Source organism: Electrona antarctica, assembly GCF_951216825.1.
Source record: "Electrona antarctica genome assembly, contig: scaffold_283, whole genome shotgun sequence".
Taxonomy (NCBI): domain Eukaryota; kingdom Metazoa; phylum Chordata; class Actinopteri; order Myctophiformes; family Myctophidae; genus Electrona; species Electrona antarctica.
The window spans coordinates 40,521-68,316 of NW_027638140.1; the positions used below are offsets into that span (position 1 = coordinate 40,521).

Sequence of the window (27,796 nt, forward strand, 5' to 3'; positions counted from 1 at the left end):
CATTATTGCTTTACTTATAGCAGCTTTAATTTACAATGTAGGCATTTAGGAAGACACCGTTTACCCAGAGGCACAACGAGAAGTACCATGAACCCTAAAGGGTCAGTTAATGAACCCTAAAGTCAACCACCAGGTCAGGTAAACGTAGCCGAGGAGTGCTGTGCTGGTAAAACAAGCATGTGCTACAACTTAAGTTAACCAGTAACGCAACAAGCTTTACTTCCATACCAGGGATTAATATGTGATCTCAAGCTAAGACATGCTGAGAAAGAGAACACCTCTACAATCTTCCTGCTACATCTGCAGTTATTGACAAAGACCCCAAAGCAACGCAGCGCTCCGTTCTCTCCCTCCGCCCTCCCTCCGCCCGGGCAAAGCTCCGTTCTCTCCCTCCACCCTCCCTCCGCCCGGGCAAAGCTCCGTTCTCTCCCTCCACCCTCCCTCCGCCCGGGCAAAGCTCCGTTCTCTCCCTCCGCCCTCCCTCCGCCCGGGCAAAGCTCCGTTCTCTCCCTCCGCCCTCCCTCCGCCCGGGCAAAGCTCCGTTCTCTCCCTCCGCCCTCCCTCCGCCCGGGCAAAGCTCCGCCGCTCACTTCTGGCTGACGATGGTGCGAGCGATGAGCTCCTTCATGATCTCATTGGTGCCTCCGTAGATGGGCTGGATTCTGGAGTCCACGAACGCCCTGGCGATGGGGAACTCCCACATGTACCCCCAGCCTCCGTGGAGCTGCAAGCACTGTGTCGCCACTTTGTTCTGGAGGTCTGACGCCCTGATGCCACATGAAGGAACAACATGGACGTTAACATATACAGTATGTTCTGAAGGTCCGACGCCCTGATGCCACATGAAGGAACAACATGGACCGTTAACATCTACAGTATGTTCTGGAGGTCTGACGCCCTGATGCCACATGAAGGAACAACATGGACCGTTAACATCTACAGTATGTTCTGAAGGTCTGACGCCCTGATGCCACATGAAGGAACAACATGGACCGTTAACATCTACAGTATGTTCTGAAGGTCCGACGCCCTGATGCCACATGAAGGAACAACATGGACCGTTAACATCTACAGTATGTTCTGAAGGTCCGACGCCCTGATACCACATGAATGAACAACATGGACCGTTAACATATACAGTATGTTCTGAAGGTCCGACGCCCTGATACCACATGAAGGAACAACATGGACCGTTAACATATACAGTATGTTCTGAAGGTCCGACGCCCTGATACCACATGAAGGAACAACATGGACCGTTAACATATACAGTATGTTCTGGAGGTCTGACGCCCTGATGCCACATGAAGGAACAACATGGACCGTTAACATCTACAGTATGTTCTGAAGGTCCGACGCCCTGATGCCACATGAAGGAACAACATGGACCGTTAACATCTACAGTATGTTCTGAAGGTCCGACGCCCTGATACCACATGAAGGAACAACATGGACCGTTAACATCTACAGTATGTTCTGAAGGTCCGACGCCCTGATACCACATGAAGGAACAACATGGACCGTTAACATATACAGTATGTTCTGGAGGTCCGACGCCCTGATACCACATGAAGGAACAACATGGACCGTTAACATCTACAGTATGTTCTGAAGGTCCGACGCCCTGATACCACATGAAGGAACAACATGGACCGTTAACATATACAGTATGTTCTGAAGGTCCGACGCCCTGATACCACATGAAGGAACAACATGGACCGTTAACATATACAGTATGTTCTGGAGGTCCGACGCCCTGATACCACATGAATGAACAACATGGACCGTTAACATCTACAGTATGTTCTGAAGGTCCGACGCCCTGATACCACATGAATGAACAACATGGACCGTTAACATATACAGTATGTTCTGAAGGTCCGACGCCCTGATACCACATGAAGGAACAACATGGACCGTTAACATATACAGTATGTTCTGAAGGTCCGACGCCCTGATACCACATGAAGGAACAACATGGACCGTTAACATATACAGTATGTTCTGGAGGTCTGACGCCCTGATGCCACATGAAGGAACAACATGGACCGTTAGCATATACAGTATGTTCTGAAGGTCCGACGCCCTGATGCCACATGAAGGAACAACATGGACCGTTAGCATATACAGTATGTTCTGAAGGTCCGACGCCCTGATACCACATGAAGGAACAACATGGACCGTTAACATCTACAGTATGTTCTGAAGGTCTGACGCCCTGATGCCACATGAAGGAACAACATGGACCGTTAACATATACAGTATGTTCTGGAGGTCTGACGCCCTGATACCACATGAAGGAACAACATGGACCGTTAACATCTACAGTATGTTCTGAAGGTCCGACGCCCTGATGCCACATGAAGGAACAACATGGACCGTTAACATCTACAGTATGTTCTGAAGGTCCGACGCCCTGATGCCACATGAAGGAACAACATGGACCGTTAACATATACAGTATGTTCTGAAGGTCCGACGCCCTGATACCACATGAAGGAACAACATGGACCGTTAACATATACAGTATGTTCTGGAGGTCCGACGCCCTGATACCACATGAAGGAACAACATGGACCGTTAACATATACAGTATGTTCTGGAGGTCCGACGCCCTGATGCCACATGAAGGAACAACATGGACCGTTAACATATACAGTATGTTCTGAAGGTCCGACGCCCTGATACCACATGAAGGAACAACATGGACCGTTAACATATACAGTATGTTCTGGAGGTCCGACGCCCTGATGCCACATGAAGGAACAACATGGACCGTTAACATATACAGTATGTTCTGGAGGTCCGACGCCCTGATACCACATGAAGGAACAACATGGACCGTTAACATATACAGTATGTTCTGGAGGTCCGACGCCCTGATGCCACATGAAGGAACAACATGGACCGTTAACATCTACAGTATGTTCTGGAGGTCCGACGCCCTGATACCACATGAAGGAACAACATGGACGTTAACATATACAGTATGTTCTGGAGGTCCGACGCCCTGATGCCACATGAAGGAACAACATGGACCGTTAACATCTACAGTATGTTCTGAAGGTCCGACGCCCTGATGCCACATGAAGGAACAACATGGACCGTTAACATCTACAGTATGTTCTGAAGGTCCGACGCCCTGATGCCACATGAAGGAACAACATGGACCGTTAACATCTACAGTATGTTCTGAAGGTCCGACGCCCTGATGCCACATGAAGGAACAACATGGACCGTTAACATATACAGTATGTTCTGGAGGTCCGACGCCCTGATGCCACATGAAGGAACAACATGGACCGTTAACATCTACAGTATGTTCTGAAGGTCCGACGCCCTGATGCCACATGAAGGAACAACATGGACCGTTAACATCTACAGTATGTTCTGGAGGTCCGACGCCCTGATGCCACATGAAGGAACAACATGGACCGTTAACATATACAGTATGTTCTGAAGGTCCGACGCCCTGATACCACATGAAGGAACAACATGGACCGTTAACATCTACAGTATGTTCTGAAGGTCCGACGCCCTGATGCCACATGAAGGAACAACATGGACCGTTAACATCTACAGTATGTTCTGGAGGTCCGACGCCCTGATGCCACATGAAGGAACAACATGGACCGTTAACATCTACAGTATGTTCTGAAGGTCCGACGCCCTGATACCACATGAAGGAACAACATGGACCGTTAACATATACAGTATGTTCTGGAGGTCTGACGCCCTGATGCCACATGAAGGAACAACATGGACCGTTAACATCTACAGTATGTTCTGGAGGTCCGACGCCCTGATGCCACATGAAGGAACAACATGGACCGTTAGCATATACAGCAAAACTGTAGGTTTGTTCCAAGCAAAAACAACACCACACTCACGGTCACAGACCTAGCTAGGAGCACAGTCCATTTCAGAGGGGTCTTCTCACCAGTGTCATTTTTGGAAAAGCAAATTTTTATTTTAGTTTTAGTCATTAGACTCTTGAATAGTTTATCTATATAGTCACATTTTAGTCACCCGGAATGATTTAGTCTAGTTTTAGTCGACTAAATATCATAAGATTTTAGTCGACTAAATCTACAGGTGATTTAGGTCGAAATGACTGATTTTACAGTTGCTGAAAATAGCCGATCTACAAGCTCGCAACGCGTCGAGCTTGTAGATCTGCTATTTTCAGCATGCAACAAAGTGTAAAATGACTTATACTGGATCTCTTGTCCACTAGTGCCTTCCTAACATTTTAGTATAGTTTTTATCTGTTGACGAAATTGTCAGTATATTTAGTCTTAGTTTTAGTCATCGCAGCGTATTTTTCATTTAGTTTGTGAAATAAGGGTAGTCGAACATTTTTCGTCTTAGTTTTAGTCGACGAAATCAACACTGCTTAATTCTCACCAGTATTTGGCCATGGAGGCCGTTGAGGAGTCCAGGCGCTTCTCGGCGTGCAGCTGAAGGCAGCTGTCTACGAACGCCCGGCCCACACAGATCTCTGTCTTCAGCTCCGCTAGCTTGTGCTGCACCGTCTGTTAGCATGGAAGTTAGCATGTTTCAGTCACGTCTGTTAGCATGGAAGTTAGCATGTTTCAGTCACGTCTGTTAGCATGGAAGTTACCATGTTTCAGTCACGTCTGTTAGCATGGAAGTTACCATGTTTCAGTCACGTCTGTTAGCATGGAAGTTACCATGTTTCAGTCACGTCTGTTAGCATGGAAGTTACCATGTTTCAGTCACGTCTGTTAGCATGGAAGTTACCATGTTTCAGTCACGTCTGTTAGCATGGAAGTTACCATGTTTCAGTCACGTCTGTTAGCATGGAAGTTACCATGTTTCAGTCACGTCTGTTAGCATGGAAGTTACCATGTTTCAGTCACGTCTGTTAGCATGGAAGTTACCATGTTTCAGTCACGTCTGTTAGCATGGAAGTTACCATGTTTCAGTCACGTCTGTTAGCATGGAAGTTACCATGTTTCAGTCACGTCTGTTAGCATGGAAGTTACCATGTTTCAGTCACGTCTGTTAGCATGGAAGTTACCATGTTTCAGTCACGTCTGTTAGCATGGAAGTTACCATGTTTCAGTCACGTCTGTTAGCACACAGAAATAATAACTACAAAGTAATCCTTAGTAGTATCTTTATGCAGTGGTCTCCCAGGGGCCAAATTATCAATAAGAAAATGTGAAAATAGCCGATCTACAAGCTCACAACGGCTCGCTACTAATATTTATCTGTGGAATCGATTCAAACTAAATTTAATAGCTCAACTCCTACAGTCCAAGTGCTTATCAGGGGGGGGGGGGGGGGGGGGGGGGGGTCACGGCCTGAAAAGGTTAATGAACTATTAAAATGTCAAGTTATAAGAAACCAACACATCTGTTAGACTGCTCTGCTCTCCACAGACCTGTAAGTGGGCGATGGTCTTCCCGAACGCCTTCCTCTGCATGACGTAATTCCTGGTCTCCTCAAACATGAACTCACAGCTGGCCATGGCCATGTCAGCGATCAGCAAACGCTCCTACAGAGATTGGCAAAAATAACGAAAAATAGCGCCTTGAGTGAACAGGCAAAAAAGGAGTTTTGTGACCAAACTCTTAGAAATACTCTTTAATCCCAGATTAAAACAGCTATCATCATCTTTTTCTTCTTCCGCGGTCGAGATCATGGACCTCACAATGAGATCATGGACCTCACAATGAGATCATGGACCTCACAATGAGATCATGGACCTCACAACGAGATCATGGACCTCACAATGAGATCATGGACCTCACAATGAGATCATGGACCTCACAATGAGATCATGGACCTCACAATGAGATCATGGACCTCACAATGAGATCATGGACCTCACAATGAGATCATGGACCTCACAACGAGATCATGGACCTCACAATGAGATCATGGACCTCACAACGAGATCATGGACCTCACAACGAGATCATGGACCTCACAACGAGATCATGGACCTCACAACGAGATCATGGACCTCACAACGAGATCATGGACCTCACAACGAGATCATGGACCTCACAACGAGATCATGGACCTCACAACGAGATCATGGACCTCACAACGAGATCATGGACCTCACAACGAGATCATGGACCTCACAACGAGATCATGGACCTCACAACGAGATCATGGACCTCACAACGAGATCATGGACCTCACAACGAGATCATGGACCTCACAACGAGATCATGGACCTCACAACGAGATCATGGACCTCACAACGAGATCATGGACCTCACAACGAGATCATGGACCTCACAATGAGATCATGGACCTCACAACGAGATCATGGACCTCACAACGAGATCATGGACCTCACAACGAGATCATGGACCTCACAACGAGATCATGGACCTCACAACGAGATCATGGACCTCACAATGAGATCATGGACCTCACAACGAGATCATGGACCTCACAACGAGATCATGGACCTCACAACGAGATCATGGACCTCACAACGAGATCATGGACCTCACAATGAGATCATGGACCTCACAACGAGATCATGGACCTCACAACGAGATCATGGACCTCACAATGAGATCATGGACCTCACAACGAGATCATGGACCTCACAACGAGATCATGGACCTCACAACGAGATCATGGACCTCACAACGAGATCATGGACCTCACAACGAGATCATGGACCTCACAACGCCACGCCAGACTGGAGGAGATCATGGACCTCACAACGCCACGCCAGACTGGAGGAGATCATGGACCTCACAACGCCACGCCAGACTGGAGGAGATCATGGACCTCACAACGCCACGCCAGACTGGAGGAGATCATGGACCTCACAACGCCACGCCAGACTGGAGGAGATCATGGACCTCACAACGCCACGCCAGACTGGAGGAGATCATGGACCTCACAACGCCACGCCAGACTGGAGGAGATCATGGACCTCACAACGCCACGCCAGACTGGAGGAGATCATGGACCTCACAACGCCACGCCAGACTGGAGGAGATCATGGACCTCACAACGCCACGCCAGACTGGAGGAGATCATGGACCTCACAACGCCACGCCAGACTGGAGGAGATCATGGACCTCACAACGCCACGCCAGACTGGAGGAGATCATGGACCTCACAACGCCACGCCAGACTGGAGGAGATCATGGACCTCACAACGCCACGCCAGACTGGAGGAGATCATGGACCTCACAACGCCACGCCAGACTGGAGGAGATCATGGACCTCACAACGCCACGCCAGACTGGAGGAGATCATGGACCTCACAACGCCACGCCAGACTGGAGGAGATCATGGACCTCACAACGCCACGCCAGACTGGAGGAGATCATGGACCTCACAACGCCACGCCAGACTGGAGGAGATCATGGACCTCACAACGCCACGCCAGACTGGAGATCATGGACCTCACAACGCCACGCCAGACTGGAGGAGATCATGGACCTCACAACGCCACGCCAGACTGGAGATCATGGACCTCACAACGCCACGCCAGACTGGAGGAGATCATGGACCTCACAACGCCACGCCAGACTGGAGATCATGGACCTCACAACGCCACGCCAGACTGGAGATCATGGACCTCACAACGCCACGCCAGACTGGAGATCATGGACCTCACAACGCCACGCCAGACTGGAGGAGATCATGGACCTCACAACGCCACGCCAGACTGGAGATCATGGACCTCACAACGCCACGCCAGACTGGAGATCATGGACCTCACAACGCCACGCCAGACTGGAGATCATGGACCTCACAACGCCACGCCAGACTGGAGATCATGGACCTCACAACGCCACGCCAGACTGGAGATCATGGACCTCACAATGCCACGCCAGACTGAGATCATGGACCTCACAATGCCACGCCAGATCATGGACCTCACAACGCCACGCCAGACTGAGATCATGGACCTCACAATGCCACGCCAGATCATGGACCTCACAACGCCACGCCAGATCATGGACCTCACAACGCCACGCCAGATCATGGACCTCACAACGCCACGCCAGATCATGGACCTCACAATGCCACGCCAGATCATGGACCTCACAACGCCACGCCAGATCATGGACCTCACAACGCCACGCCAGATCATGGACCTCACAACGCCACGCCAGATCATGGACCTCACAACGCCACGCCAGATCATGGACCTCACAACGCCACGCCAGATCATGGACCTCACAATGCCACGCCAGATCATGGACCTCACAATGCCACGCCAGATCATGGACCTCACAATGCCACGCCAGACTGGTGGAGATCATGGACCTCACAACGCCACGCCAGACTTCAGATCATGGACCTCACAACGCCACGCCAGACTTCAGATCATGGACCTCACAATGCCACGCCAGACTTCAGATCATGGACCTCACAATGCCACGCCAGATCATGGACCTCACAATGCCACGCCAGACTTCAGATCATGGACCTCACAATGCCACGCCAGATCATGGACCTCACAACGCCACGCCAGACTTCCTGTGGAGATCATGGACCTCACAATGCCACGCCAGACTTCAGATCATGGACCTCACAATGCCACGCCAGATCATGGACCTCACAACGCCACGCCAGACTTCCTGTGGAGATCATGGACCTCACAATGCCACGCCAGATCATGGACCTCACAACGCCACGCCAGACTTCCTGTGGAGATCATGGACCTCACAACGCCACGCCAGATCATGGACCTCACAACGCCACGCCAGACTTCCTGTGGAGATCATGGACCTCACAATGCCACGCCAGATCATGGACCTCACAATGCCACGCCAGACTTCCGTGGTGGAGATCATGGACCTCACAATGCCACGCCAGACTTCAGATCATGGACCTCACAATGCCACGCCAGATCATGGACCTCACAATGCCACGCCAGACTCCCCGGTCCTTCATTGAGATCATGGACCTCACAATGCCACGCCAGACTCCCCGGTCCTTCATTGAGATCATGGACCTCACAATGCCACGCCAGACTCCCCGGTCCTTCATTGAGATCATGGACCTCACAATGCCACGCCAGACTTCCCGGTCCTTCATTGCCATCCCCAGTTCCAGCTTACTGATGCCTGTGTCCCTAGCGATGACATCAGGGACAGGACAGTTTTCTACCTCTGGTCTGCTTTGAGGCAGGACTCCAGAGAAGAAGGGAAGATATAACCTCATTGTCAGCTCTGTAGCAGTGGCCGGAAAACTGTGTTCTTCTGGATCGGACTTCCCTGATGTCATCGCTAGGGACACAGGCATCAATAAGCAGGAACTGGGGATGGCAATGAAGGACCGGGAAGTCTGGCGTGGCATTGTGGAATCCATGATCTCCACCGCGGTCGAAAAATGATGATGATGATGATGATGATATGTGTGTGTGCCTTGGCCGTTTGAAGATAGCGTGTCTGGTTTCCTACCTGAGGCAGCTCATTCATGACGTAGAAGCCCTTGTTGGCCTGTCCCAGGAGGGTTAGGGTTTAGGGGTTAGGGGGTAGGGGCTAGGGTATAGGGTCAGGGGATAGGGGATAGGGTTTAGGGGCTAGGGGATATGGGTTAGGGTTTAGGGTATAGGGGCTAGGGGTCAGGGGTTAGGGTTTAGGGTCAGGGTTTAGGGTCAGGGGATAGGGTTTAGGGGCTAGGGGTCAGGGTCTACCTGAGGCAGCTCATTCATCAGGTAGTAGAAGCCCTTGTTGGCCTGTCCCAGGAGGGTTAGGGGCTAGGGGTCAGAGGCTAGGGGTTAGGGTGTACCTGAGGTAGCTCATTAATCAGATAGTAGAAGCCCTTGTTGGCCTGTCCCAGGAGGGTTAGGGGCTAGGGGTCAGAGGCTAGGGGTTAGGGTGTACCTGAGGTAGCTCATTCATCAGATAGTAGAAGCCCTTGTTGGCCTGTCCCAGGAGGGTTAGGGGTTAGGGGCTAGGGGTCAGAGGCTAGGGGTTAGGGTGTACCTGAGGTAGCTCATTCATCAGATAGTAGAAGCCCTTGTTGGCCTGTCCCAGGAGGGTTAGGGGTTAGGGGCTAGGGGTCAGAGGCTAGGGGTTAGGGTGTACCTGAGGTAGCTCATTCATCAGATAGTAGAAGCCCTTGTTGGCCTGTCCCAGGAGGGTTAGGGGTTAGGGGCTAGGGGTCAGAGGCTAGGGGTTAGGGTGTACCTGAGGTAGCTCATTCATCAGATAGTAGAAGCCCTTGTTGGCCTGTCCCAGGAGGGTTAGGGGTTAGGGGCTAGGGGTCAGAGGCTAGGGGTTAGGGTGTACCTGAGGTAGCTCATTCATCAGATAGTAGAAGCCCTTGTTGGCCTGTCCCAGGAGGGTTATGGGTTAGGGGCTAGGGGTCAGAGGCTAGGGGTTAGGGTGTACCTGAGGTAGCTCATTCATCAGATAGTAGAAGCCCTTGTTGGCCTGTCCCAGGAGGGTTAGGGGTTAGGGGCTAGGGGTCAGAGGCTAGGGGTTAGGGTGTACCTGAGGTAGCTCATTCATCAGATAGTAGAAGCCCTTGTTGGCCTGTCCCAGGAGGGTTAGGGGTTAGGGGCTAGGGGTCAGAGGCTAGGGGTTAGGGTGTACCTGAGGTAGCTCATTCATCAGATAGTAGAAGCCCTTGTTGGCCTGTCCCAGGAGGGTTAGGGGTTAGGGGCTAGGGGTCAGAGGCTAGGGGTTAGGGTGTACCTGAGGTAGCTCATTCATCAGATAGTAGAAGCCCTTGTTGGCCTGTCCCAGGAGGGTTAGGGGTTAGGGGCTAGGGGTCAGAGGCTAGGGGTTAGGGTGTACCTGAGGTAGCTCATTCATCAGATAGTAGAAGCCCTTGTTGGCCTGTCCCAGGAGGGTTAGGGGTTAGGGGCTAGGGGTCAGAGGCTAGGGGTTAGGGTGTACCTGAGGTAGCTCATTCATCAGATAGTAGAAGCCCTTGTTGGCCTGTCCCAGGAGGGTTAGGGGCTAGGGGTCAGAGGCTAGGGGTTAGGGTGTACCTGAGGTAGCTCATTCATCAGATAGTAGAAGCCCTTGTTGGCCTGTCCCAGGAGGGCACTGGCCGGGAGGCGAACGTCCTCGAAGAACAGCTCTGCCGTGTCCTGGAGGAGACAGACGGGACATACAGCGTTGATTTCCTCGACTAAAACTGAGACGACTCCCTTTTCTCACTGGCGAAAACGGGATAAAAATGAAATGAAAACTAAGCTACGATGACTTAAAACTAAGACTAAATATATTGACAATTCCGTCAACAAATAAAAACTAGACTAAAATGTTAGGAAGGGACTAGTGGACGAGAGATCCAGTATAAGTCATTTTACACTTGGTTGCATGCTGAAAATAGCAGATCTACAAGCCCACAACGCTTTTCAGCAAGTGTAAAAACACTCATTGACGGCATCAAGGCCCGCCAAAATACATTTTAGTCAACTAAATCAACTGTAGATTTAGTTGACTAAAATCCTATGATATTTAGTCGACTAAATCTAGACTAACACTAAAACATTCCAGGTGACTAAAATGTGACTAAAACTAAATGAAAACTATATTCAAGAGACTATGACTAAAACTAAAATAAAAAATTGCTGCCAAAAACACTGCTGTAGTTATAGGTCTGCAACTATACCTACTTTTTTTGATTGCTCGAAAAACCGAGGAGCATTTTTGGAACCGTTTCCGTCCGTAGGACGGCTCCACACGTCCTAGGGAACCCAATCGACGCGTTCATAGCGCGTGTACACGTCCTAGGGAACCCAATCGACGCGTTCATAGCGCGTGTACACGTCCTAGGGAACCCAATCGACGCGTTCATAGCGTGTGTACACGTCCTAGGGAACCCAATAGACGCGTTCATAGCGTGTGTACACGTCCTAGGGAACCCAATCGACGCGTTCATAGCATGTGTACACGTCCTAGGGAACCCAATCGACGCGTTCATAGCGTGTGTACACGTCCTAGGGAACGCAATACTGCCCAAAATCACTTTCACCTAGAAAATCCATTCACATTTTTTATAATTCAGCTGACTGTGGAGACACATGCTGGAACTTTTTACTTTGAAATGTTTTATAGTTTCTGAGTTATTTAATTTAAACGCCAAATGCATTCTCAATGGCGAAAACACAAACTTTGGCACCACGTGTAAAAAAAAAAAGGAAAAAAAAAAGTGTTTTGATTTTTCTGAATTTTTTTAATAAAAAATAAATTATTTTTGTTTTTGTTTTGAAAGACGTCCACAGACATCTTGGGCTATGCACGTGCGGTAATACCCAGGACGTCCACAGACGTTTTGGGCACAAAATGTGTTAATATGAATAGTGAATACTATTGTTTTCTGCACTACCAGGTAAATAACAGCATTGGACTCGGGTCCAGGAGGTAAATAACAGCATTGGACTCGGGTCCAGGAGGTAAATAACAGCCTTCGACTCGGGTCCAGGAGGTAAATAACAGCCTTCGACTCGGGTCCAGGAGTAAATAACAGCCTTCGACTCGGGTCCAGGAGTAAATAACAGCCTTCGACTCGGGTCCAGGAGTAAATGAGCTACTGATTAACAAGAAACAATGTATTTACGAGAGCTTGAGACTGGAAATACTTATCTTAAAACCAATGTTTTAGTACTGTTGGCAACGCAGTGAGTACCTGGGCCTTGAGGCCGATCTTCTCCAGCTTGCGTCCCTTGTGGTAGCTCTATGTGTGTGTGTGTGTGTGTGTGTGTGTGTGTGTGTGTGTGTGTGTGTGTGTGTGTGTGTGTGTGTGTGTGTGTGTGTGTGTGTGTACCTGGGCCTTGAGGCCGATCTTCTCCAGCTTGCGTCCCTTGTGGTAGCTCTATGTGTGTGTGTGTGTGTGTGTGTGTGTGTGTGTGTGTGTGTGTGTGTGTGTGTGTGTGTGTGTGTGTGTGTGTGTGTGTGTGTGTGTGTGTGTGACAGTACCTGGGCTTTGAGGCCGATCTTCTCCAGCTTGCGTCCCTTGTGGTAGCTCTATGTGTGTGTGTGTGTGTGTGTGTGTGTGTGTGTGTGTGTGTGTGTGTGTGTGTGTGTGTGTGTGTGTACCTGGGCCTTGAGGCCGATCTTCTCCAGCTTGCGTCCCTTGTGGTAGCTCTATGTGTGTGTGTGTGTGTGTGTGTGTGTGTGTGTGTGTGTGTGTGTGTGTGTCAGTACCTGGGCCTTGAGGCCGATCTTCTCCAGCTTGCGTCCCTTGTGGTAGCTCTATGTGTGTGTGTGTGTGTGTGTGTGTGTGTGTGTGTGTGTGTGTGTGTGTGTGTGTACCTGGGCCTTGAGGCCGATCTTCTCCAGCTTGCGTCCCTTGTGGTAGCTCTATGTGTGTGTGTGTGTGTGTATGTGTGTGTGTGTGTGTGTGTGTGTGTGTGTGTGTGTGTGTGTGTGTGTGTGTGTGTGTGTGTGTGTGTGTGTGTGTGTGTGTGTGTGTGTGTGTGTGTACCTGGGCCTTGAGGCCGATCTTCTCCAGCTTGCGTCCCTTGTGGTAGCCCTTCATGCCGTCCTCCACCAGGAACAGGCTGATGCCGTGGGCCGCCGTCCTCGCCTCGCGGTTGGTCACCGTCACCACGATCACCACGTCGCTCATCCAACCGTTGGTGATGAACACCTGCAGAGAAGAATACACAGGTTATATCTTCCCTTCTTCTCTGGAGTCCTGCCTCAAAGCTACTAGCGTTCCCTGATGTCATCGCTAGTAGGGACACAGGCATCAGTAAGCAGGAACTGGGGATGGCAATGAAGGACCGGGAAGTCTGGCGTGGCATTGTGAAATCCATGATCTCGACCGTGGTCGAAAAATTATGATGACCAGCTAGTGTAGTCCAGTAGTGCAAGTCAAACATTCTATTTGGCGCACAATTAAACTTTGGTCTTGCAGGGCAGTGAGCTTATTACCACCGATATGCTATGAACCTGTGAGAGTCAGAAAGGAGGTTGTTATCATATACAGTATATATACGAAAGCTAGATGGCTCACCCGCCTCTGGCCAATGGAGAGTGACGTCGCTACATGGCGGCCATCTTACCTCGGGGCAGCATAACATTGTGTCTATGGGGCATGTACTTTTTAAATAACCATAACTTGCTCAATTTGGCCCCCGGGTGAACTACGTCAGAGACTCCGCCTTGAGCCATCTAGCCTTTATATATATATATATATATATATATATATATATATATGTGTGTTTTTTATAGTTAGTCTCACCTTGTTTCCATTGAGGATCCAGTCGCTGCCGTCTTGCTTGGCGTAGGTCCTCACACCCTGAAGGTCACTGGGAGGGTCAGAAGAAGAAGAACCTTAGCTCTGGTCCAGAGAAGAACCTTAGCTCTGGTCCAGAGAAGAACCTTAGCTCTGGTCCAGAGCAGAACCTTAGCTCTGGTCCAGAGCAGAAGAACCTTAGCTCTGGTCCAGAGCAGAACCTTAGCTCTGGTCCAGAGCAGAACCTTAGCTCTGGTCCAGAGCAGAACCTTAGCTCTGGTCCAGAGCAGAAGAACCTTAGCTCTGGTCCAGAGAAGAACCTTAGCTCTGGTCCAGAGAAGAACCTTAGCTCTGGTCCAGAGCAGAACCTTAGCTCTGGTCCAGAGAAGAACCTTAGCTCTGGTCCAGAGAAGAAGAACCTTAGCTCTGGTCCAGAGAAGAAGAACCTTAGCTCTGGTCCAGAGCAGAAGAACCTTAGCTCTGGTCCAGAGAAGAACCTTAGCTCTGGTCCAGAGCAGAACCTTAGCTCTGGTCCAGAGAAGAACCTTAGCTCTGGTCCAGAGCAGAAGAACCTTAGCTCTGGTCCAGAGAAGAACCTTAGCTCTGGTCCAGAGCAGAACCTTAGCTCTGGTCCAGAGCAGAAGAACCTTAGCTCTGGTCCAGAGAAGAACCTTAGCTCTGGTCCAGAGCAGAACCTTAGCTCTGGTCCAGAGCAGAACCTTAGCTCTGGTCCAGAGAAGAACCTTAGCTCTGGTCCAGAGAAGAACCTTAGCTCTGGTCCAGAGCAGAACCTTAGCTCTGGTCCAGAGCAGAACCATAGCTCTGGTCCAGAGCAGAACCTTAGCTCTGGTCCAGAGCAGAACCTTAGCTCTGGTCCAGAGAAGAACCTTAGCTCTGGTCCAGAGAAGAACCTTAGCTCTGGTCCAGAGAAGAACCTTAGCTCTGGTCCAGAGCAGCTCTGATGCCTTTAGAAGAACCTTAGCTCTGGTCCAGAGAAGAACCTTAGCTCTGGTCCAGAGCAGCTCTGATGCCTTTAGAAGAACCTTAGCTCTGGTCCAGAGAAGAACCTTAGCTCTGGTCCAGAGAAGAACCTTAGCTCTGGTCCAGAGAAGAACCTTAGCTCTGGTCCAGAGAAGAACCTTAGCTCTGGTCCAGAGCAGAAGAACCTTAGCTCTGGTCCAGAGAAGAACCTTAGCTCTGGTCCAGAGAAGAACCTTAGCTCTGGTCCAGAGAAGAACCTTAGCTCTGGTCCAGAGCAGAACCTTAGCTCTGGTCCAGAGAAGAACCTTAGCTCTGGTCCAGAGAAGAACCTTAGCTCTGGTCCAGAGAAGAACCTTAGCTCTGGTCCAGAGCAGAACCTTAGCTCTGGTCCAGAGCAGAACCGTAGCTCTGGTCCAGAGCAGAACCTTAGCTCTGGTCCAGAGCAGAAGAACCTTAGCTCTGGTCCAGAGCAGAACCTTAGCTCTGGTCCAGAGCAGAACCTTAGCTCTGGTCCAGAGCAGAACCTTAGCTCTGGTCCAGAGAAGAACCTTAGCTCTGGTCCAGAGCAGAACCTTAGCTCTGGTCCAGAGCAGAACCATAGCTCTGGTCCAGAGCAGAACCTTAGCTCTGGTCCAGAGCAGAACCTTAGCTCTGGTCCAGAGAAGAACCTTAGCTCTGGTCCAGAGAAGAACCTTAGCTCTGGTCCAGAGAAGAACCTTAGCTCTGGTCCAGAGAAGAACCTTAGCTCTGGTCCAGAGCAGCTCTGATGCCTTTAGAAGAACCTTAGCTCTGGTCCAGAGAAGAACCTTAGCTCTGGTCCAGAGCAGCTCTGATGCCTTTAGAAGAACCTTAGCTCTGGTCCAGAGAAGAACCTTAGCTCTGGTCCAGAGAAGAACCTTAGCTCTGGTCCAGAGAAGAACCTTAGCTCTGGTCCAGAGCAGCTCTGATGACTTTGCATTTAGAGCTTTATTCTTTATTCGCATCCTTGTTAGCTTCCACAAAGTGGTGGGGTGAGGGTCCACACAGAGGGTCCACACAGAGGGTCCACACAGAGGGTCCACACAGAGGGTCCACACAGAGGGTCCACACAGAAATATACTATACAATAAAAACAGATCATTGAAATTTAAAAACAGACACAATGTAGTTATATCAGCTAAAACACTGAAGTCACTCTGCATTTAACCCATTTTGGGCGGGAACCCCTTTTGGCGTTTTAAGCATTATGTTATACTTTAGCTATTGAAAAATAACAGATCTACAATCTCATAGCGCAGCACTCGCTATGAGATTGTAGGTCTGCTATTTTTGAAAAATCATGAAAATGTGGCCCAAATCTTTGAATATATATTCTTTCAGAGCGAACATTTTTAACTCAAATCTTTGTTTCTGGGGGGTCCCTGGAACAACATATTTTCAGATGGGGGTCGGCGGCCAAATACAGATAATCTTTGGGGGTCCTTGACATGTACCACTGATACAGCAACATAGGCTTTTTTCTGAAAACTGTCAGGATTTAGAAGACATCGAGCTGGAGGTGATGGAGGTGACTCCCTCACCTGGTGACTCCCTCACCTGCCCCTCTCAGGGTGACTCCCTCACCTGGTGACTCCCTCACCTGCCCCTCTCAGGGTGACTCCCTCACCTGGTGACTCCCTCACCTGCCCCTCTCAGGGTGACTCCCTCACCTGGTGACTCCCTCACCTGCCCCTCTCAGGGTGACTCCCTCACCTGCCCCTCTCAGGGCGACTCCCTCACCTGCCCCTCTCAGGGCGACTCCCTCACCTGCCCCTCTCAGGGCGACTCCCTCACCTGCCCCTCTCAGGGTGACTCCCTCACCTGCCCCTCTCAGGGTGACTCCCTCACCTGCCCCTCTCAGGGCGACTCCCTCACCTGCCCCTCTCAGGGCGACTCCCTCACCTGCCCCTCTCAGGGTGACTCCCTCACCTGCCCCTCTCAGGGTGACTCCCTCACCTGCCCCTCTCAGGGTGACTCCCTCACCTGCCCCTCTCAGGGTGACTCCCTCACCTGCCCCTCTCAGGTCTAGGTGACTCCCTCACCTGCCCCTCTCAGGGTGACTCCCTCACCTGCCCCTCTCAGGGTGACTCCCTCACCTGCCCCTCTCAGGTCTAGGTGACTCCCTCACCTGCCCCTCTCAGGGTGACTCCCTCACCTGCCCCTCTCAGGTCTAGGTGACTCCCTCACCTGCCCCTCTCAGGTCTAGGTGACTCCCTCACCTGCCCCTCTCAGGGTGACTCCCTCACCTGCCCCTCTCAGGTCTAGGTGACTCCCTCACCTGCCCCTCTCAGGTCTAGGTGACTCCCTCACCTGCCCCTCTCAGGGTGACTCCCTCACCTGCCCCTCTCAGGTCTAGGTGACTCCCTCACCTGCCCCTCTCAGGTCTAGGTGACTCCCTCACCTGCCCCTCTCAGGTCTAGGTGACTCCCTCACCTGCCCCTCTCAGGTCTAGGTGACTCCCTCACCTGCCCCTCTCAGGTCTAGGTGACTCCCTCACCTGCCCCTCTCAGGTCTAGGTGACTCCCTCACCTGCCCCTCTCAGGTCTAGGTGACTCCCTCACCTGCCCCTCTCAGGTCTAGGTGACTCCCTCACCTGCCCCTCTCAGGTCTAGGTGACTCCCTCACCTGCCCCTCTCAGGTCTAGGTGACTCCCTCACCTGCCCCTCTCAGGTCTAAATGGGTTAAGGTGATGGAGGTGACTCCCTCACCTGCCCCTCTCAGGTCTTAATAGTGAGTTAAAGGTGAGATAATGGTGAGTTAAAGGTGACTCCCTCACCTGCCCCTCTCAGGTCTTAATAGTGAGTTAAAGGTGAGATAATGGTGAGTTAAAGGTGACTCCCTCACCTCCCGGCGCCCGGCTCCGTCATGGCGATGGCGCCGATGCTCTTCCCAGCGGTCATCTGGGGGATGAAGCGTTCGATCTGCTCCTTGGAGCCGTAGTTACTGATGTACGGCATGACGATCTCAGAGTGCAGCGCGAAGCCCGGCCCAGAGCAGTTGGAGTACATCCTGGAACACAGCAAAATGAACCGAGGGACATGTGTTGGTTTAGTCGACTAAAACCAGTCGACCTTGAGGCTTAATCAGGAGTTGTAGTAGCCACGGGGTAATCTAGGCGGTGGACATTGAGGCTTAATCAGGAGTTGTAGTAGCCACAGGGTAATCTAGGCGGTGGACATGGAGGCTTAATCAGGAGTTGTAGTAGCCACAGGGTAATCTAGGCGGTGGACATTGAGGTTTAATCAGGAGTTGTAGTAGCTACGGGGTAATCTAGGCGGTGGACATTGAGGCTTAATCAGGAGTTGTAGTAGCCACAGGGTAATCTAGGCGGTGGACATTGAGGCTTAATCAGGAGTTGTAGTAGCCACGGGGTAATCTAGGCGGTGGACATTGAGGCTTAATCAGGAGTTGTAGTAGCTACGGGGTAATCTAGGCGGTGGACATTGAGGCTTAATCAGGAGTTGTAGTAGCCACGGGGTAATCTAGGAGGTGGACATTGAGGCTTAATCAGGAGTTGTAGTAGCCACGGGGTAATCTAGGCGGTGGACATTGAGGCTTAATCAGGAGTTGTAGTAGCTACGGGGTAATCTAGGCGGTGGACATTGAGGCTTAATCAGGAGTTGTAGTAGCCACGGGGTAATCTAGGCGGTGGACATTGAGGCTTAATCAGGAGTTGTAGTAGCCACGGGGTAATCTAGGCGGTGGACATTGAGGCTTAATCAGGAGTTGTAGTAGCTACGGGGTAATCTAGGCGGTGGACATTGAGGTTTAATCAGGAGTTGTAGTAGCCACAGGGTAATCTAGGCGGTGGACATTGAGGTTTAATCAGGAGTTGTAGTAGCCACGGGGTAATCTAGGCGGTGGACATTGAGGCTTAATCAGGAGTTGTAGTAGCCACAGGGTAATCTAGGCAGTGGGCATTGAGGCTTAATCAGGAGTTGTAGTAGCCACAGGGTAATCTAGGCGGTGGACATTGAGGCTTAATCAGGAGTTGTAGTAGCCACGGGGTAATCTAGGCGGTGGACATTGAGGCTTAATCAGGAGTTGTAGTAGCCACAGGGTAATCTAGGCGGTGGACATTGAGGCTTAATCAGGAGTTGTAGTAGCCACGGGGTAATCTAGGCGGTGGACATTGAGGCTTAATCAGGAGTTGTAGTAGCTACGGGGTAATCTAGGCGGTGGACATTGAGGTTTAATCAGGAGTTGTAGTAGCCACGGGGTAATCTAGGCGGTGGACATTGAGGTTTAATCAGGAGTTGTAGTAGCCACGGGGTAATCTAGGCGGTGGACATTGAGGCTTAATCAGGAGTTGTAGTAGCCACAGGGTAATCTAGGCAGTGGGCATTGAGGCTTAATCAGGAGTTGTAGTAGCCACAGGGTAATCTAGGCGGTGGACATTGAGGCTTAATCAGGAGTTGTAGTAGCCACAGGGTAATCTAGGCGGTGGACATTGAGGCTTAATCAGGAGTTGTAGTAGCCACAGGGTAATCTAGGCGGTGGACATTGAGGCTTAATCAGGAGTTGTAGTAGCCACAGGGTAATCTAGGCGGTGGACATTGAGGCTTAATCAGGAGTTGTAGTAGCCACAGGGTAATCTAGGCGGTGGACATTGAGGTTTAATCAGGAGTTGTAGTAGCAACGGGGTAATCTAGGCGGTGGACATTGAGGTTTAATCAGGAGTTGTAGTAGCAACGGGGTAATCTAGGCGGTGGACATTGAGGCTTAATCAGGAGTTGTAGTAGCAACGGGGTAATCTAGGCGGTGGACATTGAGGCTTAATCAGGAGTTGTAGTAGCCACGGGGTAATCTAGGCGGTGGACATTGAGGCTTAATCAGGAGTTGTAGTAGCTACGGGGTAATCTAGGCGGTGGACATTGAGGTTTAATCAGGAGTTGTAGTAGCAACGGGGTAATCTAGGCGGTGGACATTGAGGCTTAATCAGGAGTTGTAGTAGCCACGGGGTAATCTAGGCGGTGGACATTGAGGCTTAATCAGGAGTTGTAGTAGCCACGGGGTAATCTAGGCGGTGGACATTGAGGCTTAATCAGGAGTTGTAGTAGCAACGGGGTAATCTAGGCGGTGGACATTGAGGCTTAATCAGGAGTTGTAGTAGCTACGGGGTAATCTAGGCGGTGGACATTGAGGTTTAATCAGGAGTTGTAGTAGCCACAGGGTAATCTAGGCGGTGGACATGGAGGCTTAATCAGGAGTTGTAGTAGCCACAGGGTAATCTAGGCGGTGGACATTGAGGCTTAATCAGGAGTTGTAGTAGCAACGGGGTAATCTAGGCGGTGGACATTGAGGCTTAATCAGGAGTTGTAGTAGCCACGGGGTAATCTAGGCAGTGGACATTGAGGCTTAATCAGGAGTTGTAGTAGCCACAGGGTAATCTAGGCGGTGGACATTGAGGCTTAATCAGGAGTTGTAGTAGCAACGGGGTAATCTAGACGGTGGACATTGAGGCTTAATCAGGAGTTTTAGTAGCCACGGGGTAATCTAGGCGGTGGACATTGCTCTTGTCTTCATGTCTTTATGTATGTAAATTAAGAGAGGGCGCTGCGCTGTCTTCAGCGCTGCGCTAATCATGTTCAAGGCGGATATCTCGTGTTGAATTGCAGCCTGGTTAAAAGCACTCAGAGAAATTAATTAATTAGAAACAAATGGTCCGGATGTTCGCTCGAAAGTTCCTGCCGAAGTTCGAGTCCTAAAAACAGGGCTAGGGTACAGCCTTAATATGTGTTCTGCACACTTGGCTGCTGGGTCGAAAGACACATTTCAGTGTGAACTGACAATAAAGTACTAAATCATATCATATCATATATATCAAAACACTATGACAAAAAATGTCCGTTGACTACATTTTTTACACCGACGAAAACCAAATGGAAATTAAATGGAAACTAAGCTATATAGACTAAGACTAGATATGTTGACAATTTCGTCAACAGATACAAAATAGTGGAGAAGAGATCCAGTATAATTAAAAGACAAGTCATTTAATTTTTGGTCGCATGCTGAAAATGGCAGATCTACAAGCTCACAACGCTGCCATTTTCAGCACGTGCAGAATCAGTCATTTTGACGGCATCAAGGCACCGCCAAAACACATTTTAGTCCAATAAATCAACTGTGGATTTAGTCGACTAAAATCGTACGACGGTTAAGTCGACTAAAACTAGACTAACACTAAAACATTCCAGGTGACTAAAACTAAATTAAAACACTACTCAGAAGACCTATAGAGCGTCGCAGTCCCGCCCCCTCGAGAGACCCGGAAAATAATTCCCCGTTCATTTTCCTCAGACTTTTCAGAAAGTATTTATTTAAAGACGTTTATACGCCGCGGACAAAGACAACTCTTGTCGTGACAAATCATGACAATAAACACAATGTTTTGGGCCAAACAAAGAATTAGAAAGTAGAAAAAAACGGCAGGTTACAACACTTTTTTTGTTGTTTTTCTTCTTTGTAATTATTTGTTTGGTCCAAAATATTGTGTTTGTTGTCATGATTTGTCACGACTCGAGTTGGCTTCGTACGACGCTTATAAGGTCTTTAAATAAATACTTTTTGAAATGTCTATAAATGCATTGGGAATTATTTCCTGGGCCTGGCGTAGTCATGAAAGGGGGCGGGACTGCGACCCTATGACTAAAACTAAAATCTAAATGTGCTAGCGGCGCCACTCACTGCTCCGCCCACACGACGGCGGCTAAAGCGCTAACAGTGGGTGCTAACTGCGCCACTCACTGCTCCACCCACACCACGGAGGCCAACGGCTAACGTGCTAACAGTGGGTGCTAACTGCGCCACTCACTGCTCCTCCCACACCACGGCGGCCGACAGCAGGTCTCCTCCGATGCCGCCGTGCTCCTCGGGCGTCAGAACTCCCAGAAGGCCTTGCTCCCCGGCCTTCTCCCACACCTCCCTGCTCACCTGGCCAGCCTTCTCCCACCTGCAGGGGGGGGGGGGGGGAGAAAAGGGGGTTAGAACCTCTTACCTCCGAGGGCATGGCTGTTCTTAGTTTACGCATGATTCATGATAACTACTTTTTATATATGTGATGTATGCCATGCTTTTGTTATTGCTTAATGTAAGTCGCTCTGGATTAAGAGCGTCTGCTAAATGCCTAAATTGTAAATTGTAAATTTTGGAAATGCTGTACTTTGTGGATTTATAAGCACATTATTTTCAAATGTTATCTTTATCTTATAACATCTTTATTGTGTCTATTTAACCCATTTAGACCTGAGGTCGATTCTACAAATGTCTTCTAAATCATGACAGTTTTCTGAAAAACCTCATGTTTCTAGTTCAGTGGTTCTCAAACTATTTCACGGACTCCTAGAATTATATGTAATTTCCCTGCTGACCCCCATCTGAAAATATGATGTTCCAGGGACCACCCTGGAACATAAATATCAGACCTACAAGCTCGTAGCGCGGCACTCGGTGCCACCACAGAATCCACTCTAGACATGTTATGAAACTTATGAGCTACTCCCTTTCAAGAAATCCCATCGTTCATTTTCCTTTTCTGGCCCAACCACTGCTCTGGTATACGTACTCCCTGTGGTGAGGGACCACCTCCTCCTCCTCCTCCCCCTCCTCCTCCTCCTCCTCCTCTATACGTACTCCCTGTGGTGAGGGACCACCTCCTCCCCCTCCTCCTCTATACGTACTCCCTGTGGTGAGGGACCACCTCCTCCTCCTCCTCTATACGTACTCCCTGTGGTGAGGGACCACCTCCTCCTCCTCCCCCTCCTCCTCTATACGTACTCCCTGTGGTGAGGGACCACCTCCTCCTCCTCCTCCCCCTCCTCCTCTATACGTACTCCCTGTGGTGAGGGACCACCTCCTCCTCCTCCTCCTCTATACGTACTCCCTGTGGTGAGGGACCACCTCCTCCTCCTCCTCCTCCTCCACCTCTATACGTACTCCCTGTGGTGAGGGACCACCTCCTCCTCCTCCTCCTCCTCCTCCTCCTCCTCCTCCTCTATACGTACTCCCTGTGGTGAGGGACCACCTCCTCCTCCTCCTCCTCTATACGTACTCCCTGTGGTGAGGGACCACCTCCTCCTCCTCCTCCTCCTCCTCTATACGTACTCCCTGTGGTGAGGGACCTCCTCCTCCTCCTCCCCCTCCTCCTCTATACGTACTCCCTGTGGTGAGGGACCACCTCCTCCTCCTCCCCCTCCTCCTCTATACGTACTCCCTGTGGTGAGGGACCACCTCCTCCTCCTCCTCCTCCTCCTCTATACGTACTCCCTGTGGTGAGGGACCACCTCCTCCTCCTCTATACGTACTCCCTGTGGTGAGGGACCACCTCCTCCTCCTCCTCCTCTATACGTACTCCCTGTGGTGAGGGACCTCCTCCTCCTCCTCCCCCTCCTCCTCTATATGTACTCCCTGTGGTGAGGGACCACCTCCTCCTCCTCCCCCTCCTCCTCTATACGTACTCCCTGTGGTGAGGGACCACCTCCTCCTCCTCCCCCTCCTCTATACGTACTCCCTGTGGTGAGGGACCACCTCCTCCTCCTCCCCCTCCTCTATACGTACTCCCTGTGGTGAGGGACCACCTCCTCCTCCTCCTCTATACGTACTCCCTGTGGTGAGGGACCTCCTCCTCCTCCTCCCCCTCCTCCTCTATATGTACTCCCTGTGGTGAGGGACCACCTCCTCCTCCTCCCCCTCCTCCTCTATACGTACTCCCTGTGGTGAGGGACCACCTCCTCCTCCTCCCCCTCCTCCTCTATACGTACTCCCTGTGGTGAGGGACCTCCTCCTCCCCCTCCTCCTCTATACGTACTCCCTGTGGTGAGGGACCACCTCCTCCTCCTCCTCTATACGTACTCCCTGTGGTGAGGGACCACCTCCTCCTCCTCCTCCCCCTCCTCCTCTATACGTACTCCCTGTGGTGAGGGACCACCTCCTCCTCCTCCTCCCCCTCCTCCTCCTCCTCTATACGTACTCCCTGTGGTGAGGGACCACCTCCTCCTCCTCCTCCTCTATACGTACTCCCTGTGGTGAGGGACCACCACCTCCTCCTCCTCCATACGTACTCCCTGTGGTGAGGGACCACCTCCTCCTCCTCCTCCTCCTCCTCCTCTATACGTACTCCCTGTGGTGAGGGACCACCTCCTCCTCCTCCTCCCCCTCCTCCTCTATACGTACTCCCTGTGGTGAGGGACCACCTCCTCCCCCTCCTCCTCCTCTATACGTACTCCCTGTGATGAGGGACCACCTCCTCCCCCTCCTCCTCCTCTATACGTACTCCCTGTGGTGAGGGACCACCACCTCCTCCTCCTCTATACGTACTCCCTGTGATGAGGGACCACCTCCTCCTCCTCCCCCTCCTCCTCTATACGTACTCCCTGTGGTGAGGGACCACCTCCTCCTCCTCCTCCCCCTCCTCCTCTATACGTACTCCCTGTGGTGAGGGACCACCTCCTCCTCCTCCCCCTCTATACGTACTCCCTGTGGTGAGGGACCACCTCCTCCTCCTCCCCCTCCTCCTCCTCTATACGTACTCCCTGTGGTGAGGGACCACCTCCTCCTCCTCCTCCTCCTCTATACGTACTCCCTGTGGTGAGGGACCACCTCCTCCCCCTCCTCCTCCTCTATACGTACTCCCTGTGGTGAGGGACCACCTCCTCCTGGAAGAAGCGGCGGACGTTCTGTCTGAACAGGTCGTGGTCCTCGCTGAAGAGCCGCCGCGTCCCGATCTCCATCAGGGACTTGGCGCTGGAGGTCTCTGGACGGGGCGGGCTGGCGTCACCCCCGTGCTCCTGGGTCTGGCTGTGCTGCAGTCTGGGGAGAGAAAGGGAACAGAACCATCATTCTCCTGGGTCTGGCTGTGCTGCAGTCTGGGGAGAGAAAGGGAACAGAACCATCATTCTCCTGGGTCTGGCTGTGCTGCAGTCTGGGGGGGAGAAAGGGAACAGAACCATCATTCTCCTGGGTCTGGCTGTGCTGCAGTCTGGGGGAGAAAGGGAACAGAACCATCCAGTGTTGATTTCGTCGAATAAAACTAAGACGAAAAATGTCCGTCGACTACCTTTTTCCACTGACAAAAACTAAATGGAAACTAAATGAAAACTAAGCTATGACGACTAAAACTAAGACTAAATATAAACTAGACTAAAATGTTAGGAAGGGACTAGTGGACATGAGATCCAGTATAAGTCATTTTACACTTGGTTCCATGCTGAAAATAGCCGATCTACAAGCTCTCACAACGCGTCGCAGCGCGTCTGCGACGCGTTGTGAGAGCTTGTAGATCTGCTATTTTCAGCAAGTGCAAAAACAATCATTACGACGGCATCAAGGCCCACCAAAACACATTTTAGTCGACTAAATCAACCGTAGATTTAGTCGACTAAATCACCTGTAGATTTAGTCGACTAAATCACCTGTAGATTTAGTCGACTAAATCACCTGTAGATTTAGTCGACTAAATCACCTGTAGATTTAGTCGACTAAATCACCTGTCGATTTAGTCGACTAAAATCTCATGATATTTTAGTTGACTAAAACTAGACTAACACTAAAACATTCCAGGTGACTAAAATGTGACTAGAACTAAATGAAAACTATTCAAGAGACTATGACTAAAACTAAAATCAAAACAACACTGGTCAACATGCTATAATAGATGGGGGGGGGGGGGGGCGTGGCCTAATATGCATAAATGCAATCTGAGAATCAACATTGTTTAGGTTTAAAAGGTTGACCTGATCCAAACATGACGTTATAGTTATTATGCTGTAACTGTCAGGTGTTCAAAGTGTGTCAAAGGTTGTGATCATGACCCATTGCTGAGGACACGCACCGTGACGCACGTACGTACACACACACACACACACACACAGTCAAGCTTTGAGTCCAACTTGTAAATGCAAAATACAATCGCATGTTTTAATGTCCAAATGATCACAACTCGGACCATAACGTTGCACATTTCCCCCACAAATATCCCAACATGAAAGCAGAAAAGAAAAAGAACAACTATAAACCATAAATATACATGAAACAACCACACTTAGCATTGTGTTAGTCCGTACGGTACCTTAATGCTGTTGTTGCAGAGATCAGGGTTCCGGTGCGGGATGCGGTCTGCAGGCCGGTTAGACATGTTTTAACGACTTTATTAATAAACATATTTCTATACTTTAGTCTCTTGTCTTCACAGCTGAACCAACCCAACACAACACAGCACTGTTCTTTTGGCAAATCTAGTGAGCAAATATAAGACTTCCGGTGGACGATCTCTTCAAAATAAGAGTACCCTCTAGAGTATTGAAAAAAAGTTTAATTTGCACATTAAAACTACAAATGAAGCATTTAAATGATGCTATATGATGCTATAAGACACACATTATGTTTCTGTGTAAAAATAAGTAATTAAAAAGTTATCTAAATGGATAAATGCTATTCACTGGAGTGCATGGACTTTATAAAGTGGACACTGGACAAAAATCCCTGCTATGTATCGACTAGTGTGACATACGCACATGTCCGTGGAGACCTCCTCTACAACACCACACTGTCCGCTAAGCAGCAGAGGTGTAAAACAAAAATTGGCACGCCATACAGCGAGGTGAAACATAAAAAAATGTCCCATTTCCAGACTAAAGTCAACTAAAGTGGACACTGGACAAAAATCCCTGCTATGTATCGACTAGTGTGACATACGCACATGTCCGGGGAGACCTCCTCTACAACACCACACTGTCCGCTAAGCAGCAGAGGTGTAAAAATTGAATTGGCACACCATACAGCGAGGTGAAAGGTCAAAAACCATCCCATTTCCAGACTAAAGTGAACTAAAGTGGACACTGGACAAAAATCCCTGCTATGTATCGACTAGTGTGACATATGCACATGTCCGGGGAGACCTCCTCTACAACACCACACTGTCCGCTAAGCAGCAGAGGTGTAAAACAAAAATTGGCACGCCATACAGCGAGGTGAAAGATAAAAAAATATCCCATTTCCAGACTAAAGTGAACTAAAGTGGACACTGGACAAAAATCCCTGCTATGTATCGACTAGTGTGACATACGCACATGTCCGGGGAGACCTCCTCTACAACACCACACTGTCCGCTAAGCAGCACCTCGCTGTATGGTGTGCCAATTTAATTTGTACACCTCTGCTGCTTAGCGGACAGTGTGTAATATAGATATTAGCCAGGAAATATAAGACTTCCGGTGGTCGAGCTCTTCAGAATAAGGCTTAATTTCTAGATTATTTTGTATACTCGCTAAAGTGAACAAAAACGATTAATTTGCACATTAAAACAATAAATTCAGTATTTAAACGAAAATATATGACAATTTGATGAATTGAACAAGGTGGACCCTCTTGTCAACAAGTGTAATGCTTTATGGTGTCGTCCACTCACAGTTAACAGTCTTTGTATTGAGTTGTGCTTGAAATGTACTGTAATTCTGCAAACTGTTAATACATATTTCAATCAATCAAAAAACTAAATATGTCTTATTTTGAAGATCTTATATTTGCTAGCTCACAACCAGGAAGTCAACCTGAAATCTTATATTGGCTGCTTTGACGGAGCCCTTCTTCTGCAGTCTGCACAAATATACCGGCGTTACTGAGCGTTGCCGCCATCT

General features: G+C 49.9%; 1 protein-coding gene across 1 annotated transcript; it reads right to left on the bottom strand.

Annotated features, from left to right (window-relative positions):
- Positions 1-510: 510 nt before the first annotated feature.
- Positions 511-26,371, bottom strand: acadl (acyl-CoA dehydrogenase long chain). The gene is made up of 10 exons (XM_079531254.1): positions 26,230-26,371; positions 24,792-24,971; positions 21,979-22,116; positions 18,006-18,170; positions 14,169-14,235; positions 13,407-13,571; positions 10,963-11,064; positions 5,410-5,523; positions 4,407-4,534; positions 511-767 (listed from the first exon to the last, which is right to left on the bottom strand). Exons 1-10 carry the CDS (start codon positions 26,319-26,321, stop codon positions 587-589), a joined length of 1,332 nt encoding a protein of 443 aa, XP_079387380.1. The 5' UTR covers positions 26,322-26,371; the 3' UTR covers positions 511-586.
- Between the last annotated feature and the right edge of the window lie 1,425 nt (positions 26,372-27,796).